We start from the raw sequence: 18410 nt of genomic DNA on the forward strand, positions 1-18410 counted from the left end.
GTTGACCCTGGCTGGACAGCAGGTGCCCACCAAAGCTGCTCTATCCCTCTTCTTCCTCCTAAGGTGGACAGGGGAGAAAAACTACAATGAAAGGCTTGTGGGTTGCGATAAGGCCAGGGAGATCATTCACCAGTTACTGTCATGGGGAAAACAGACTCAACTTGGGGAAATAAATTTATTGCCAATCAAATCAGGGTAGGATAATGAGAAATAAAACCAAATCTTAAAAACACCTTCCCTTCGCCCCTTCCGTCTTCCTGGGGTCAACTTCACTCCCCATTTCTGTACCTCCTCCCCCTCCAGCAGCACAGCAAATAGGACTCGTGGTCAGTTCATCAGACCTTGTCTCTGCCACTCCTCCTCTTCAGGAGGAAGACTCCTCACACTCTTCCCCTGCTCCAGCATAGGGTCCCTCCCATGGGAGACTGTCCTTCACAAACTTCTCCAGCGTGAGTCCTTCCCACGGGCTGCAGTTCCTCGCAAACCGCTCAAACGTGGGTCCCTCCCACAGGGTGCAGACCTTCAGGACCGGACTGCTCCAATGTGGGTCCCCCACAGGGTCACAAATCCTGCCAGGAGCCTGCTCTAGCACAGGCTTCCCACGGGGTCATAGCCTCCTTCAGGTGCCTCCACCTGCTCTGGCATGGGGTCCTCCACAGGCTGCAGGTTGATACCTGCTCCACCATCAACCTCCATGGGCTGCAGGGGGACAGCCTGCCTCGCCATGGTCTTCTCCAGGGGCATCTCTGCTCCAGTGCCTGGAGCACTTCCTCCCCCTCCTTCATAGACCTTGGTGCCTGCAGAGCTGTTCCTCTCACCTATTCACATTCCCTTCTCCAGCTGCAAAAAACCTGTTTCTAGTTTTGTTTTTTCCCCTTAACTATGTAATCCCAGAGGCACTACCACCGTTGCTGACAGGCTCAGCCTTGCCCAGCAGTGGGCCCGTCTTAGAGTTAGCGGGCATTGGCTGTTGAACATGGAGGAAGCTTCTGGCAGCTTCTCACAGAAGCCACCCCTGTAACCCCCTGCTACCACAACCCTGCCACACAAACCCAATACAATCTTCTTCCAAGGAGTCAGCTTTAAGCAAGCAACTGTTTTGAATGTTATGTGTGCAGCTGGATTAGAGTCACTACACTCCAGCTGCAACTGAGAAATTACAGAAAAAGAGTCACAACATATTATTAGTGCAGTCATTTATCTTAGGCATTTAACAATCCATTACATTTAAGAAAGTTTGCATAAATGGCTTTTCACCATCAGTGGTATCACAAACAAAATTTAATGCGTACAAAACCTCAAATATTTGTATTACAACAAAGAAAGCTGCTACAGAATGGCATCTTGTTTCACAAGGACAACTCCAGAGTAGAGGCAAGTGCATTTCAGCCACACTAGCGTAAACAGCATGCAAAACATGACATTAAACAGATGCAACATCCATACTTGAAACATTAAATAAAAACTAAGACACATTAAACAATCACTTGAAACATAGGCCATGCTATAAAATGCCCTTTGCAAGTCACCTTAATCACAAAAAAACTCCAATGAATCTTCATTTTTTTCAGTATTTACTGGTTAAAAACTAGTATGACAGTTTCCCCAGTAAAGATCTATAGTTTGATACTTATTTTTACAATAGAATGCATATAAAGTATTATGACAAAAAGTTCATAATCATGTTATAAATCATCTTCAAATGTTCATAAAATCCTCTTTTGGCTGAAGCTCAAAATAGTTTAGATATTTCTAAAGATGTAGCAAAACACTAAGATTTAATTCCCTGTAATTGCTTTTGAAATGCATTCTTCTCCTGATGATTTTGAATTGCATATCAAAATTTCATATTCATCCAAGCAAGCCTGTTTTACTAGTGGTGCAATTACTACACACTAAGAGTTCCTTTCTCTCAGATTTTTCAGGCTTCAGGAAATAGTTTCCTTTAAAATATGCTTTAAAATATGTATTCATCTTTACTGTGTGCAATGTTTTTACAAGGGATAGAGCAGAAGTACACTAGAGAAATTTCTTTTCTAAAAAGGCATTTTGAAGAAAAGTTTTTCTTATCATGTAAATGTGGCCAAAGTCTTTGGACACAGGAACAACTGACTAAAAGTCACTTCCCTTACTAAAAAGAGTATACAGTTCTGTAAAAATGGACTACAAAACCACAGTTCTAATAATGCCCAGTTTTTTAGACCTTTATGATAGACACAGTAATGTACATACACAGTTTGTGTGACACATTAAGCTTTTACGGGCAATTTTTTGTCTCTTCATAAAAAATATATTGTAATATAAAATATTAAAAACAAGCTATATAATTTGTACCACATGGAGTTTTTATACATATATGACATTTTAAAAGGACTATTATATGGTAATATATTAAAAGATCATTTTCAAGTAAATTATGATTCAATTTCATAGACAAGAACATGTCTATAATACATATTCCAGCAGTATCTATTCCCAGTAATTTGAAATATGCAAAATAAAGCCTGTGTAAACTTACAAAAGTTTACTTCCACATCTCTCAATTTCAGACCTATTCATTTTCTGTATGCAAGATTCCTGTTGCCTTAAATGGGCACTAAGTATTCGGGCCTAGTCCAAAGGAAGTTGAAGAAAACTGCGGTATTTCTCATGGACTTAGTGAAAGTGAATCAAATCACTTTTTCAAGAATGACTATGATCTGGGTTCTGGCTTCCAGACCCAAGAATACATTTTGAAAAGCTTATACCCTTCATCCAACAGAATATAAAAGGGGAAGTTGCTTTGTAGTACTCTGTAAAGTCACTCTCAAGTGCTTTTAGGAATAAAGGTCAGAAAGACCTAACTTAAAAATACTTAATACCCATTAAGATCAAAGATCAGTACATACACATATTAGAGATTAGATTTAAGATCTGTATGACCTCCACTGGATAAACAAAATGCTTATAAACATTATATACATAAATTTACTCCACCGCCCTGCCAACATCATGTTTCTTAGGTGTTCAGCATTAATCTCAATTACAGTTGAAGTTCTGAATGATTCCTACTTTAAGTGGGTTCTGTAACTGCTATGCTCCAAACAGCTTATAATACTGGCTTTCCTTAACGTAACAGAGGCTAAGCTCTGGTTCCAGTAACTGCAGGACCTTGGCCTAGCACAAACCTGGTTTTGGTTACAAAAGCAGTTATGCTGTACTTTTTTTTCCTGCTTCAAAGTCTTTTCAGAAACTAATGGTTTTATTACATGTGGCTCTACAAAAATACAATGTAAGCATAGTACATTTTGTTTTATCATTTCATAATTGCATTGCTATATGTAAATATATATTAAGTTGAAAAATATTATGTTTTAAGGTGGCAAAACAGTAAGTACTTTGCCAGCTCTTTCCCACTACAAATCATAATAAATGCTTGCATTGAAAACTAATAATTCACTGGCTATTACAAGTGACACAGTCCATTAAACAAATTTAATCTATTAAAATATATGTCCTTGAAATTAATTTCTTTCCAGTGAATTTCAGAAACTATCTGCATATGTCTTACAAGATCTCTCTCATTAACAATCACTAGAGTGGGCTGTTCTTAGTGGGGAAGTCAGATCACTCTCTCTTGGACAGTAAAAAAAAGGGGTACAGAAACAGGTCATATTTTTTAATTGGGAGGCGTTTCCATTTCTGCTTTCCCCATTGGTGTCTCAGGAAAAAGTAATTTTCTAAGTATGCTTGCATAGAATGGTCCATACACTTGTTTATTGAAGTTTACAATGCTTGCATACTGTGATCCAACAAACTCCATCTCTGTCTGAATCACAGAAAGGCCTCCTGGCATAGTAGGCATACACTTCTGAAAACTCGGAAGAGCAAGCAAGCTTCTCATGAAGAACTGGATTCGTTTGTCTGAAATGGAATATAAAGCACGCTCAGAACAAGTGTAAACCCAAGAAGCAGCCATACTTGCTTTGTAAGCGAGCAATGTAAACAGGGGCACGTCAGCACAGGAAAAAAAAAAAAAAAAAAAAAAGGCAACAGTGTAGGTAACTACTTTCCCAAGCCCGTGCTGCAGCGGGAAACAATACTGAAAGCTTCTTAAAGTTGGCTGCTGCAAGGCAGACACAGCATAAACATGCTGTAACAAGTTACATGACCTAATATGAAGTAGACTCAAAGAAAAAAAACACTAGGTTTAAACTCAGAACTGACAGAAAGGAGACTGAATAGCACTGATTTTTCTAAATTCTTCTCTAAAATCCTAGGATCTCTAGGCTTGTTTGTGCAGACACTTTTTAAATTATTTCTAGCTGTGACTAGCCATGCTCTGCAGCATACCAAGAACACCATCTATAGGTAAACACTTCCTTACTCTCAGTTGACCCAGTATTTTACTGCGGTAAGAAAGTGCTTTTAAACGATAATTAGCTGATTAAGCTTGCTGGGAGTAAGTTTGTATACAGACACATACAATAAGACAAGTAGGTATTGTCTTACTGACCAATCAAGGAACTGACAGGATTATTCTCCTCTGTGATATGAGCAATTTGACCCATTAAATTACTCTCCATTTCTGCATTCAGAGTGGGAAGACCTCTTTCAGTTAGAGACATGTTCACTTTGCTGCAAATCTGGGCACCAATAGCATTCAGAGCCTCCTTCAAATCAAAAGTTCTGGAAGAAAGAAAAAAAAGCATTCACTTTCACAGTATCTGTAGCATAGGTTGTAAGGTGACCTCACTTGTCTCCTTTCTCTTTTATTTTCAACCTGCTCTTTGCAATTAGTTTAGAAAAGTTATCTTTTGCAGATTTATGCACAGATACAGGACAAATCTCCATGTGGAAGATAAAGTAAGGACCTAATTGTAATTCAAATGAGAAAAATTTCAGTGGTGCAGCAGTGACACCAGTTCATTTTGCCCTTATGCTTAGTTGTTTTCCTGGGCCACATGCGTAGCATTTCATGAAAAAAAGCAAAGTGGAAAACTATTGAGACACTTTCAGATCACATCCAACTTGCTTGTAATGCAAGTGGCAGCAGAAATAGGCAGCCAAATAGATTAAACTATCTACAAGTTTGTAGCAACTAGCAAGACAAATTGGTGACTGTATTGCCACAGTCTCTCCCGTATTAGAAGCATATGAAGTTTAGTAATAGACTCAAAATTATGTAGACTAACATCAAGATTAATATTTCATTAAAATATAACTTTGAAAACATGTGCCTAACATACAGTGAACTTACACTGTAAAGGAAATATACTTATTAAAATTTGGTATCTTTCTATTATTAAGAAGCACTGACTATAACATTCAAATTGTTTCCAAGGCTTTTCAGATCCACCTGGTATTTCCTGTTAAAAAAAAAAAGATATGAAGAGTGATAAAAACAAGGCCTTACTTCTTGTTCATGTCTTCAAGAAGAGGAACAGAGATCCTTTTCAGTTGGTCAGCAAAATCAGGCACATCTACAATTGCTGCACCCACCATATTGTTTGTTATGAGACAAACACAAGCTATGATTTTTAATTGATTGAGCTTTTCTCTCAACTCCTGAAGACGAACTTCATCTGTTATTAGAGTCTAGAATTGAAAGAATACTTGTTTAGGAATACAGAGGGAGGGAGACAGGGAAAAGGACAGGTATAGGATGTAGTCATGAAGCATTAATATTTTTAATTACAAATATGCAAAGTCAGAAGAGACAGTAGCTGAAATATGCTGAATATGTAGTATTGCACAAAGTGCCATTATGTATGAATACCAGAAACAAGCCTGCGGTGATAAGAAAGGTAACGCCTTCAGTGCGGAGCAATCTAGGACATTGCATCCTATTCCTCATCACTGCTGAGAAATCTGTGACTAACAACTCAGTCCGTGATGTGGAATGCTAAGGGGATCCAGGGAACATTGTAGTGATCAGTAAGTTACAGACAGAATAGTCTTCTAGATTCAGCTGTCCTTTGAAAAAGGCCATAATCTCTAACTGATGGACAGTGATGAACAACTGCACATGACAACCACCAGTTCAACCACCACAGCAGGTTCTTCAAGTGATACATAACCTGCTACAGGCAAAAAGCTAGTTGATCATACCAAGAAAGTAATTCCTACAGCAAGATGTAGCTGAAGTGACTTATTTTAGGTTAGAAAGAGTTCATCCTAACTAAATCCCTCCACACTGAGAAGCACAGGAGCATTAACATTCAACCATCTGGTAGTAGTTTCATAGGATGACAAACTAGATCCACAGAGGATACCTGTGTGTAGCTCTTACTCAAAACTGTTTGAAGGAAGAATAAGGTGGTCCTCCTTCTGTCCACTGACTAAGAGCAGTAAGAGCATCCCCATGTGTTCAGCAAATTCTCTGCCAGGCCACCCTAAGTATAGCTAAGGCGCTCACTGCAGATGCTAGTTTTAGCCCTGACTGATGGCCAATTTCAAATTGGCTTTACGGAGAGTTGCAGAGGTCAGTAATCAGGAGTTAGAGAGAAAAACTGAACACTGATTCTTGAAGCCATAGTTTATATGCACTGAGAAAGTGTGGATGTCTACCTCAGAGAGCTTCAAGTTTTTAACCGATTCTATTCTAAAGCAAGAGTGATCCCACCAACTCCTGCTGCTGTTAGGAAAACAGGATACTACAGTCAGTTCTCTCAAAGACACAGAAAGCCAAGTGCTGTCAGCACAAGGCTCAGCCTTTGACCATGGCCAAGACTGCTCTTAGGGTGGAGCTGGTTAGCTATGATTGGGTGGAGGGAAAACAACCTTCACATTCTTTTCTAGATGTTGATTTGCCCATCATATTCTCCAAATTCCAAATTTACTATTCAGAAATTTAAGAAGTACAAGAGAATACTTCACCTGTTGTCATGAATACCAAGATTATTATACCACACCAATGTTTTCATATAACTAGAAATCTGAAGACACTGAAATACACTTCTTACCTCTGGAATTGTTTTGCGATAATCCCATTGCAACAGTTTCAGGTAGCCATTGTTTAGCACCAGTGTAGGACTAATAATTGGTTTAGAACTACTATCAGCACCAGGAGATGATGAAGATTCATCAGAAACAGATGACAATTCATCTTCTATTGATTCCTTTATCCATTCTGTTGTGAGATCCAGGGCACCTAAGCATTGCAAATTAGCACAGATTTACTGCATAATTTCCATCAAAATAAGCAGTAGCTTGAGGAAAAAAAAAAAGAGCTGTACTCATGAACAAGAGTATTGAACTTCTGAAAACTAAAAATAGTGGACAGCTGAGTCTTCACACACATAAATTCTCTGCCTCACTTTTTTCCAGTGATCATCTTCCACTGGTCACCTTAATATTCTAACTAGCTTGCACAAACCCAACAACAAATTGTTAGACTTCAGCCAAGATTTGGGGGTAAAAAAAGCCTCAAAGTCCAAGTTCCCAAACCATTTTTTTTTGCCTTTTTCCAGGGAGGCCACTTAATAGTTGGGGCACGGGACTAGAAGGCAGAGGTGAAGGGAGATAAACTGTATTAATGGCAAGTGAAATGCTTTGAAAGAGTTCTTTCTCAGACTGCATATATAAACACTGCAGACCATATCGGTAGCTCAGGGTTCCCATTTTAGAAGCCCCTGCTCCAGCTGTTAGTAAGTTTACTTATTCTTCTTGGAAAATATGGTTTCCTGAACACTGTTTAGCCATATTACACAAAACCTCTAATAGTGGATCAAGTTGACTTGAGAAATTCACCTAAGAAGTTTTCCTCAGAGCCTGACTTTCGTTTATTAGAAAATTGATCCTGTTCTTTCAGGCACCCTAACTGGTTTTACATGTTTACTTCAGACTAACAACAGACTTGTGCATACAAAAGACAAAGTCTCATCTTCCAGTATGTAGGGCTAAGAGCCATTGTTTGTTTGTTTCTGAGATACCAACCAATTTACCAAATACAAGTTTGTCGGAAAAGCATCCCAGGTTACAGATAAACATACTTTAAGCAAGTTCAGCAGTTGTCCATTGGTAGCTTGCTTGTCAAAGAGTTTTTGCATTAGTTAGATCTAGACAAGAAATAGAAATTTTCCTCCAAATTAACCACAATTGATAAGATTTTATAGCATGTCTTTAAATAGTCTTCTTTTTAAAGAAATGCTTTAATTAAATATAGCATGATACCTACTTGGTGTTTCTTCAAGAATTTCCTGGAATTTTGTTCTTTCGTAGTCCACCAAATTACGCTGAAGGTATGGCCTAAGGTTTTGAATTGTGTAGTTAGCCATATCCACTTTCATCAGGTCCAAAACATGGAATATTTGTCTGAAAGGAGTTTAAAATTTGATAATTACAATAGTCTATTGATTTTAATCAACACATGTGAGGTATACTACATCAGCACTTTGATTTCAATTCTGGGAGAAGTAAAGACCTTCACTGGTATTTCAGTGTAACAGGTATGTTACCTATCTTCCAGGATACTTAAAGGAGTATTGTGTATAAGGCTTAGTGTAAGTTACAGAGAACAGGACAAATATGTAGCATCACTAAATGCTACAACTCTGTAACAGAAAGAGTTTAAGAACTGTATCAATTGGTACATTTCAGCCCAAATGAACAGATTTTAACTTTTTAGGCATTCTAATTGCACTAAGAGTAACAATTCTTCTGACCCAGTTGCTTTGGTTCCTGTGTATAATCCAAGTATACAACGCCAGTATATGATCCAATAAAACAGCAGAACACCACCTACTGCTTATTCTTAATATTTCAGTGTACCTAAGGAAAAGTGAACTCATTTCTGCCTTTTTATGCAAGTGTTTTACTCAAGTTCAAGTAATAAGATCTCTACTAAAAAGATTTTAAATGCAAGGTTTAGCCTCCTAGAGGAAGCATGCAATAAACAGTTCAAGAAGGAACAGTACAAGCGTGCTACTTCAATTTTGTAAGGATGAACAAGACTGAAAAAGCAGTCTCCAAAACACAGATTATTATAAGATTGCTTTTTTTGTTGTTCTGTTACTTAGTTGGTAGCATTTCATCTAGGCATTCTAATAATTTCATTAAAAAGTAAGATACACATAATATTCTGGTCATAGTGTGTCATAGCTCCTCCCCTTTAATGCTTCTGTATAAAAATAAGTTTTCCTATAGTTTGAAACCAGGTGTTATATAAACTGACACAACTTAAGACTTCTTTTTAAGACTACCCCCCCCCCCATTGCCCAATACTCTTTCAGAGAAGAGGTTTTTCCTCTAAAAAAAACCCCACCCAAATACCAACCTCAGTAATTCTACGATGTTGTCAGTTGCTTTTAACTGTTTTATATCGTTGTCTCTTATTGGAGCACATAACTTTCCCATAGTGTTGATGATATAGTTAGCCAGCCCATGAATATCAACAGCATTATGTTCTGCCTGCTGTCTTATAAGATCTGTATCTAGAACTTCACAAATTTGATTTTGAATTCTGTTTGCTCCAGGAGTCAGGAAGGAAAGAAGAATCTGAAGTAGGGGAAAGAAAAGGAAAAGCTTATCAATAAACCCAAAACCACTTAGTAAACATGCTGAAGCAGGATTTTAATATTAAGTGTCAAGTGTATTTAGCTGACCAGCAATAACAAAACATGTTAAGGCTGAACATTATCTAAGGTAGCAGGAAAAAAGGCCTGTTAAAAGGATCACAGTACAGTTCTGCAGAAATGCTCAAAGCTGGTAAACCAGAAAGCATATCAACAATGAGACTCTTAAAAACTGGGAGGCTGCTGTGTAAAACAAACATTTACTAACTTAAAATTTTGAAAGACTTAGTATTGTGGCAGGATTGAAGGTTTGTATGCTTCCTTGTGCAATGATCATAAACCATAAAGTCTATTTGGGCAGGTGCTTTCATGTTTACACTCCTGTTCATGCCCTAAGCTCACAGCATGTTGCTGGAAAGAAGCTAGTAGAGCTGTGAAGCTTTGAGAAGAGAGCTGACTTCTGTGGCAAGAAGGCTCCAGGGAGACCTTGTTGCAGCCCTCCAGTACCTGAAGAGGGCCTACAGGAAAGATGGTGAGGGACTGTTTATCAGGGAGTGTAGTGACAGGACAAGGGGTAATGGGTTTAAGCTGAAGGAGGGTCAGTTTAGATTAGATGTTAGAGATTCTTTACTGTGAGGGTGACAAGGCACTGGAAGAGGTTGCCCAGAGGACTTGTGGATGCCTCCTCCCTGGAAGTGTTCAGGGCCAGGTTGGATGGGGCTTTAAATGACCTGATCTAGAGAAAGATGTCCCTGCCCATGGCAGGGGGGTTGGAACTAGGTGATCTTTGAGGTCCCTTCCAACCCAAACGATTCTGTTATTTGCAACTAACCATCCTGCAATGAAAGCTGAGTGGACATGCCACTAGGCATGTGTGGCCATATTCATGGTTAATATAAACATACTATAAATAGACACCTTTGCAGTTCTGAATAATCATGGTTTCATCTTAAAAGAATGAACTTGAAGGTGTTGGCTTGACCGAGGTAGCAGACCCTTCAGTGAAGTAAGAGACTCTCAGACCGAAGCTGACAAAACAATACTGGGGGGCAGGGAGGAACAGTACCTCCTTAATTTCCTCAAAGAGCTTGATAGCATGTTCATATTCTGGAGGATCTTCATTCAGTTCTGATTCCAAATGATCCCAAAATGCCTTGTGTACAATTTGTTTCACTGTGCCTGCAAAGCTGTGGAATAAGTCAGTTAGACACAGAAAAGACTCCCAACTAGCTTTCATCCTTGGTAAAAGTGTTTTAGATTAGTCTAATCACTTTGAGAAACACACAAGACCTCACCAGTTATTGTGCCCTGCAACCGTATCTTTCTTGGGCTGTGAATCATGAGTTCCCAGAACTGACGCATCTTTCCAAGAACACCTGTGTTTTATAAAGTGGTGCTGGCAGTTCAGATGTAGATAAAGAGATACTACCTTTCCTTAGCAAATACATATTCATTGTCCTAACTTGTTATGTACTGAGCTTTCTCAAAACCTATTCTGTCATATAACCAATCGTCAGGTAAGGTACTAGAGCAACTAAAGACCTGTTTGGTTTTTTTATCTAAGTTTGCTCAAAGTAAGACCAGTGTTGTCAAGTTAGATGTGTCTGCAAGCAAGAACATTTTGGCTACCTACATTAGGGAAGTTACTTCTCACTTCCTCTGGATCTCCAGGTATTTCTGCATCTCTTCTAGGGCTATTATTAGAGCTATGTTCATGATAAGCTTTTCTTATCACTATGGTATCAATGAGCTACTACATACAACTGCATAGGAAGGCCACCACTTCATCTTTTCCACAGGGCTTGGAACTGCAGAGAACAGACTGATACTCATCTTCACTGCAGGCATTCATATTGCATTAGCCTTTTATCTTCCACATGACAAACCAGAGCAATATGCTCCAAGACAGCATCAACTCAGCTGGACTGCAACACTTGTTCCAAGCAAGATAGCTTTGACAGTGACTCCTGAAGGTGCAGGAGAAAAATCTGTAGCCTTCCAAGATGTCTTGGTTTGGTTTTTTGTTTGTTTTAATTTGCTGCTCCATTAATTTCTCTTCTCTTCCTAACTCCAGTGTTGCTTTTTGCAAAGTTCAGGTTCTTACCTGTTCCGTGGGAAATCTTCATGTTTTATGCAAAAATTTGCATTTACAGCAATTTCATGAGCTAGAGTCAAGTCTGTCAAATTTTTTGCAGCTGCCATCAGTTCATCAAATGTAATAGTCTTGGGAGGGCTTGCTGCTGGAACAAACAAGATCAATTCAAGCCAAATATCTATAATTGATAAGTGCAATTGAAAATATTAAAATTTAGATATTTTACTGCTTGCTAATTGGACTCTAGTATTCTAGACGAAACCTAGGATTACCAGGTCTTTATATCTTCTTAAAACACTAACCCAGGAAACTCCCAGCTTATCAAGGGTGTGTGTCTGGGTAATACCACACAAGTCTCACAACATTTTGAAAAGCAATTTCATATTTCTGCATCTTCACTAAGATATCTTTTTCCTTTAAAACAGGATCTTGCATTCCACAAATTTCCTATTGACTATTCTGTAAAATCCACCAAACCAAAATCATAGGCAATAACAGTTACCAGATGTCCATTACAATTGTGAGCACATAATGGCTTTATTGGGGTTTTATTGCCTGTAGAAAAGGTTCTGAAGTTACTGACTTGAGAACACCCCACTTATGTTCCATAGCAGATGCATCATAAGTTATACTCCTTTTTACAAGTATTAACAACATAAAAAACTCTACATTGGAAAGCAAGAATAAATTCCTGAAGCTTCTAAACCCCCAAATTCTGTCATTTAATTTAGTATTCAGAATTTGAAGACTGGTAATAAAGACAAAGAGCCAGCTGTCAATTGCAGCTCCATTAACAAGCTTGTTTTAATGTAAGACTTCACTTACATAGACACTAAAAAAGTATGCATGGTCTGAGAATGCTTGACGTGAACATGAAGTACATCTTAACCAAAGTTTTATTTATCATTACTCAAAATACCTTCCTTGTGCAAATATGTGTTTTCTGTTTGATCCTAATATTTATGAAAGAAAAATGCAAATTCAAGATTAATTTATAATACTACATCAAGCTACATGAAATCTGTTAAGTTACAGATTTAATTTTAAGTGTATGGATCAAACAGAAGAAACCCACCCTTTGCACAAAGCCATATCTGGTTGAGTGGGAGACTGCTACCAACATCAAGATTAGCTAAAAATTAGGATGTCCATGGTGGCACACTTTTCTTACACTTTCTGAAGTGAAGGAGTGCGCAGGAAGACCCCCACAGATACAGCTGCTGGTGGTGTTCCACACACAAGGAGACACGCCGCTTCACAGCGGAGAGAAAGCCATGCCTTTCCCTTAATACTCTTAAACAGAGATTCAGAAGCCCAGGTTCTACCCATGACAGCAAAGAGAAACAAGATAAGTTAGTCTTATCTGCCTACGCACAACACAGGTAAGGTTGAAATAGGCTTACAAGCTGGGGAGCTGGGTTTGCTTGAAGAATCACTGTTAAAACTCTGTCTGGAATATTCAGAATCACTAGAAGAAGCTGTGCTTTCAGAGAGGCGTGAAGAATCTGAATCACTGTTCTGGTCATCATTGAGAGGCATTCTGATTCACTTTAGCTACTACAGTAAACAAGACCTGGAGAGACAAATACACTTTCCATAGAACCAGCACTTACTATTTTTTTGTTTGTTTGTTTCTCAAGAGTCAGATACTGATCATTACATTCCGAATGAAGAACAAGTAGTTGCCTTTCTTAAAAAGTTGCTCCAGAAAGGATCTGGCTGACATGCAGAATCATACTGTTATAACAAACTACACTTGTTCCGCAAGAAAGTTTTGTACACTTTGCTTTGTTTCATGTCTTAATGGTTATGTTAGAGACAGTCTGTAAATTGGTTATATTAAAAAAAAGGACTACCCACAGTAACCCCTGAACTTGCTTGTTATCAGAATTTTGGAAGTTGTCCACATCCATAAAGCCATCTCACAATGTTACCATCCCCCACTTGACTTCACCAACAAGAGATATTTAGCAATTAACTTCCTTCCACAGACTGCACCAAGTGTAACAACTCTGAAGCAAACTTAGAAGTTGCGGGGGGAGAATAGGCAAATAATTCAGAATATCACATTTCTGACAGGGTGCAGCTAGAAGTCTGGCCTGCTGCTTTAGGTGGGTCTTTGCTTAGATCAACAATGGCATAGACCCAAAAAAAAATACGCCTCCTAGGGGTGACATTGGATGGGTCTTCTGTTCAAAGTCAAACGGTAACTCTGAACCTCTAATACTACATTCAGCATACATGACAAATAACGCTGAGAAGTGTCATGCTTCATAGTGCTTCTGTCTACATAAAGAAACTGCCTCCCAGGCAGATAACCTGCAACTGCAGAGAATGGGGACAGCTGCATAGTACAATAGAGATGATTAATAGCTGTATGACATGAAGTGAAAAATATGTTCATAATCGTATTAAAATGAGAAACTAGAAGTCAGTAATAATTACTACCAAAGGAATTTAGCCCAGATACCAGAAATAGCTGTCCATCTTTGGTTATGGCCACAAAGCATTCTGTATTAGACTTTATAAAAAGACATAGCCAACAATGCTTTCCATCAAACTTAAGTAAGACGACTTCATTTATGATTAAATTACATCAACTTCAGCAGGCAAAGAATACTGTACTTTGCAACTGTTGAACTTGTGAAAAGCCACTTTTGGCAGCAAAAAGATGATCTTTATGTGTACTTAGGTGAATCAACATTATTGTTGGGTCAAGAGGTAGACAAAACGGAGTGAGATTTCTTTATGCTGGCACCTAGTTACAGCTTGAAGTGTTTGATTTTTCGGGTACCAACTCATCCTGAGTAGGCCTTTATAACTTGACGAAGTATTAACTGATGAGTACTCCCCTGTTAACTGAGATGACTAACATTTGTTAAGTGTCTGTTTACTCCTCCTCCTCTCCCAAGAGGAAAGAAGATGCAATTGAGTACCTTATTTATGTAATGTTTTACACTCATTTTCATGAAAAGAATTAATCACATCAGCAAGAACAGAGACAACAGTTTATTACCTTACTGGAGAAGCCAGTAGAGAGATTTTAGATCAGGATATAGAGGTCATGGGTTCAAGACTTACAGCATTAGTTGTGAGATCCTTAACTCTTATTAGAACAGCAATTTTATAATTTCTAACAAGTAATTGAAAAGAAGCAGATATTTAAAATAGTATTGACTAAACAAGACTTAGAGTTGCAAGAGAACCTAGAAAACCAAAAGGCTGAAATTTTTTTCACTTGGAAATTGTATTTGTCTAAGTAACAATTAGAAATGAGTCATTAATGTTACACAAGAAACTAAAACTATTTCTTCGATTAAGACCTATGTTACAGGTTTCAAAGCTAGTGCTGACTAGAAACTAGTTGCGACAAGTAACCTATCTGTAGAATGCACTCCACTGATGTGGAGCTGCTCACTTAAATACAGTAACCGTAAAGAGCCTGCAAAGCTTGTATTACTCTCCCACTATTGTTTCTCAGCCAGCACCAGAACACTATTTCCAGGCTTTAATCATGTATAAAACCCCTTTATTTATAAATAAAAAACTAACCTCCAAAAGGTTAATGTTGCATGTGGTCCATTGAAAGACTTGATTAACGTTGTTAGCAGCGTACTGGCCCAAAAGGTCTTGTAAATCACTTGCCTGGTATGATCACTTCAAGATGCATCCACTGCTTCAGTCTAGGTGTTAAGAACATGGAAAAAGTTAAATGTTGATTAAGAAAAAAAATTCTCACACAATTTATACATCATCGTTTCAAGAACTTCCTCTTACCTGTCAGTATGATAATTCTAATAAATATGCAAATTTGTAAATATTCAGATTTGCAAGATGCTCCTAACAGCAAGTACTAAATCAGCCACAGAGCCAAGTCAGCATTGCCATTTTCTACCCCAACCTTGATTCCCAAGGCCACCAAATCTTTAAGATAGAAATTAAAATTCTATATACATCAAGCCTTTACATACTAGTCCCAGCAAAGGATATTTCAGCAATAAATACTTGCATTTCAAAGAGACCCAAGACATATTTTGACGTACCGAGACCATACCTGTTCCTACAACTCATGCACACACATGGATAGCAGAGTTGCCAGTAGAGCGCTTCAGAAGACTTAATTTGAATAAGAAGTTTTAACAATATGAGATAACACAGAGAAAACACTGTAATCTTTGCCACAGTAAATATATTTCCTAGTAGCATGCCTCCAATGGAACAGTGAGGAAGAATGGGTATATTCTGCTGATTTGGAACATTATTGCTAAATTCCAAGTTTAAAAGAGAAACAAGGCAGCAGGCACATTAAAGTAAACATACACGAATACACAAGCAGAATCCTGATATGCCATCTACTGTTTTTAACTATGCTGCCCAACAGCTAAAAAGCTTACAGAAAAGTACATTCACTGAGCATATCAAAGGGAAGTACAAACCAAAAAAGGCTTTTGTAATTAGTTACAACAATAGACAACCAAGTTACTTAGTCTTTTCTTTATAGCATGCACTGGAAGAACTGCTTTTCCTTATGCTTTTGTAGACAGCACAGACCTTCTCATAAATTACTAAGGGCCAAGTTCACATGTAATTAGAGCTTAGATTAATAGAATTCCCAAATAAAAGTATTTCAGAAAGCCCTTTAGCCTTCCAAGATCTCTAACTCATCACCTTGAATAGACAATACCTTCTATTATTTTTGAGTTGTTCATTAGGTATTACATATTAGGCTGTTGTTTTAATACACAGCTTAATATCCTACCTATTCTATTGAAGGGTCATCCTGTGGTTACAACCTGCTTTAAAAGCAACTGATGTTTACTTTTTATTAGGTTGGATACCTTCACTGTAGGCTTCATTACGCTGTTTGCTTTCTTTCAGTCAGTACTATTTTGCAGGGTTTTTTTAAGAATAAACTCTAAATGGGAGATCAAGCTAAAGAAAAAAAATCTTCTAAATTTACAAACCTCAAGTTTCCAGTTAATTTAACAAGAACTAAATTATCATTGTTTCCACTGTTACTTAGACAGTTTTGGATTATCTTATCTAGTAAAGACACAATGAATCCGACACTGTCAATGCCTAAAGGCATCTTCCTCTTATACGGTCACCACATCACCCAACCCGATCATTCACTTAGATCTGATCAAGATTGCAAGATCACATTAGTTTTAGAGAACACAAACACTTTTTTTTCCTGAAGGCTTCCTTTATAAGTTATTTTATGAAGCATCTGGGGAAAAAACTTTTTTCTTCGGATACCATCTTCAAGAAAAGTTTTACCACAACCCTGCTTTGTTCAAAGAGGACCCTCCATCCACGCACACTTTGTAAGTGCTCTGTCCAGTTTTACCACTCTAAATGTCTTAACTTTGTTTATTCTACTGGGCTTACATCCTTACTATCTTCAAGCTGGCATCGACCGAATCTCATTTGGGCTCGAGTTTCCCTTTCACTGACTCCACCTTTATCAGCACTCCTGGCACAGGAGCAGAAAAGAGCCTTTGTTACGATTTCCTCATGCCTCGTTTTTGACAGCTCATAGCTGACATTTCTCTCCTTTAGCTTCCTACTTACGCAGCTCTTCCCTTTATACACAGGCTTCTCCTGACGAAAGCTTAAAAATGCACAAGAGCGAGACGAGTAGGTGTCCCCCAAGGGACAGCCACGGCAGTCACCCTCACCGCAGGCATGAGGGCAACGCGCCCCCCGCCCAGGGCCGCAACCCCCCTGAGGGGAGGCCGGGGACGCCCTTCCCGCCCGTGTCGTCCCCCCGCCCCGTCCCACCCCCCGGCGGCGGCTCCCCTCAGCGGGGCACGGCACCGCCGGCTCCTCCTCTTCCTCCATCTGTTTGGCTGTCTCCTCCCCCGGCCCCATGTTTTTAACAGTTACCAGAGGCAGGAGCTTGGCAGCCGCCGACCAAAACAAACAGCGTTTCCAAGGACAGGCCCGGGGGGGGGGAGGAAGGGAGGAGGAGAAGAGAAGGGGGAACCCCCTCTCTGCCAGCCCCGAGAAAGGCGAGCCTGACTGCCCGCCTCCAAGCGTCCTGGCCCCGCATGCCCCGGGAAGGGAGCCAGGGTGCCCTTGCTCTGCGCTGCTGGAGCGGGGCTGCAGGGGGGAACGCCCGCTGGGACGGATCATCCCGTCAGACAGCGGGCATTAAAAGACGGAGACAGCCCCGGGGCAAGGGGTGCACTACAGACCCTGAGCAGGAGCTGCGAAGCCCACCTGCTGCTCAAGCCTCACCGGGGCAGCACAGCGGAGCGCCAGCCCGCCACCTCCCAGCCACCCCCACCGCACGGGAGGGCAGGACCCCCGGGCCAGCTCTGACCCGGACTCACCCCACCGTTCCTTGCCTGTACATGCCCGGACACCCAGGCGCGTACCGTACCGTACGGTATTGCCGTCGGGCGGCTCTGGTTCGCCCACAGCCCTGCCTCTGCTCGCCCCGGTCACTCACCGCGGCCCGGTAACGGGAGCAGCTCGCCCTCCCGCACAGCGCTCGCCGGGGCTTTAAACTGGCCCCCCCCCCCCAATTTATATGCCCAGCCTGGGCTGTGAGTGTCTTCCCTGGGCGCCTCCATCTCTGCCAGTGACGGGGGGGTGCGTAACCTTTTCCTGCCTGCCAACGGCGACTTAGCCCCCGGGGGACTTGAGCCAACCCGCGCCTATCCCCGCAGAAACAGCCCATGTCTCCTTATTCTGCCCGGACTCAAGCACTAAGCGCGGAGAAATATAAGCTGACAGGGGAAGACGCTTCCGCGGACTCCCCCGCACTGAATGGGCCCTACCCGAGGGGGGGAAGGCCGGGGGAAGGGCTGGGT

At 40.1% G+C, this 18410-nt stretch overlaps 1 protein-coding gene across 4 annotated transcripts; it reads right to left on the reverse strand.

Annotated features, from left to right (window-relative positions):
• Positions 1 to 1179: 1179 nt before the first annotated feature.
• On the reverse strand, positions 1180 to 15723 carry TCP11L2 (t-complex 11 like 2). 4 transcript variants are annotated; one of them, XM_010298860.2, is made up of 10 exons: positions 15142 to 15723; positions 12993 to 13162; positions 11599 to 11734; positions 10561 to 10681; positions 9257 to 9477; positions 8159 to 8295; positions 6945 to 7132; positions 5396 to 5577; positions 4496 to 4668; positions 1180 to 3903 (listed from the first exon to the last, which is right to left on the reverse strand). In XM_010298860.2, the coding sequence occupies exons 2-10, from the start codon at positions 13126 to 13128 to the stop codon at positions 3659 to 3661; spliced, it is 1539 nt and encodes a 512-aa protein (XP_010297162.2). In that variant the 5' UTR covers positions 13129 to 13162; positions 15142 to 15723; the 3' UTR covers positions 1180 to 3658. The 4 variants fall into 4 exon arrangements, with proteins under 4 accessions (XP_010297162.2, XP_075610155.1, XP_075610166.1 ...); XM_075754040.1 differs by having other exon boundaries at positions 11599 to 11731; positions 15142 to 15722; XM_075754051.1 differs by lacking the exons at positions 12993 to 13162; positions 15142 to 15723 and adding an exon at positions 12761 to 12974 and having other exon boundaries at positions 11599 to 11731.
• Between the last annotated feature and the right edge of the window lie 2687 nt (positions 15724 to 18410).

The sequence above is a fragment of the Balearica regulorum genome, chromosome 1, assembly GCF_011004875.1.
Source record: "Balearica regulorum gibbericeps isolate bBalReg1 chromosome 1, bBalReg1.pri, whole genome shotgun sequence".
Classification (NCBI taxonomy): Eukaryota; Metazoa; Chordata; class Aves; order Gruiformes; family Gruidae; genus Balearica; species Balearica regulorum.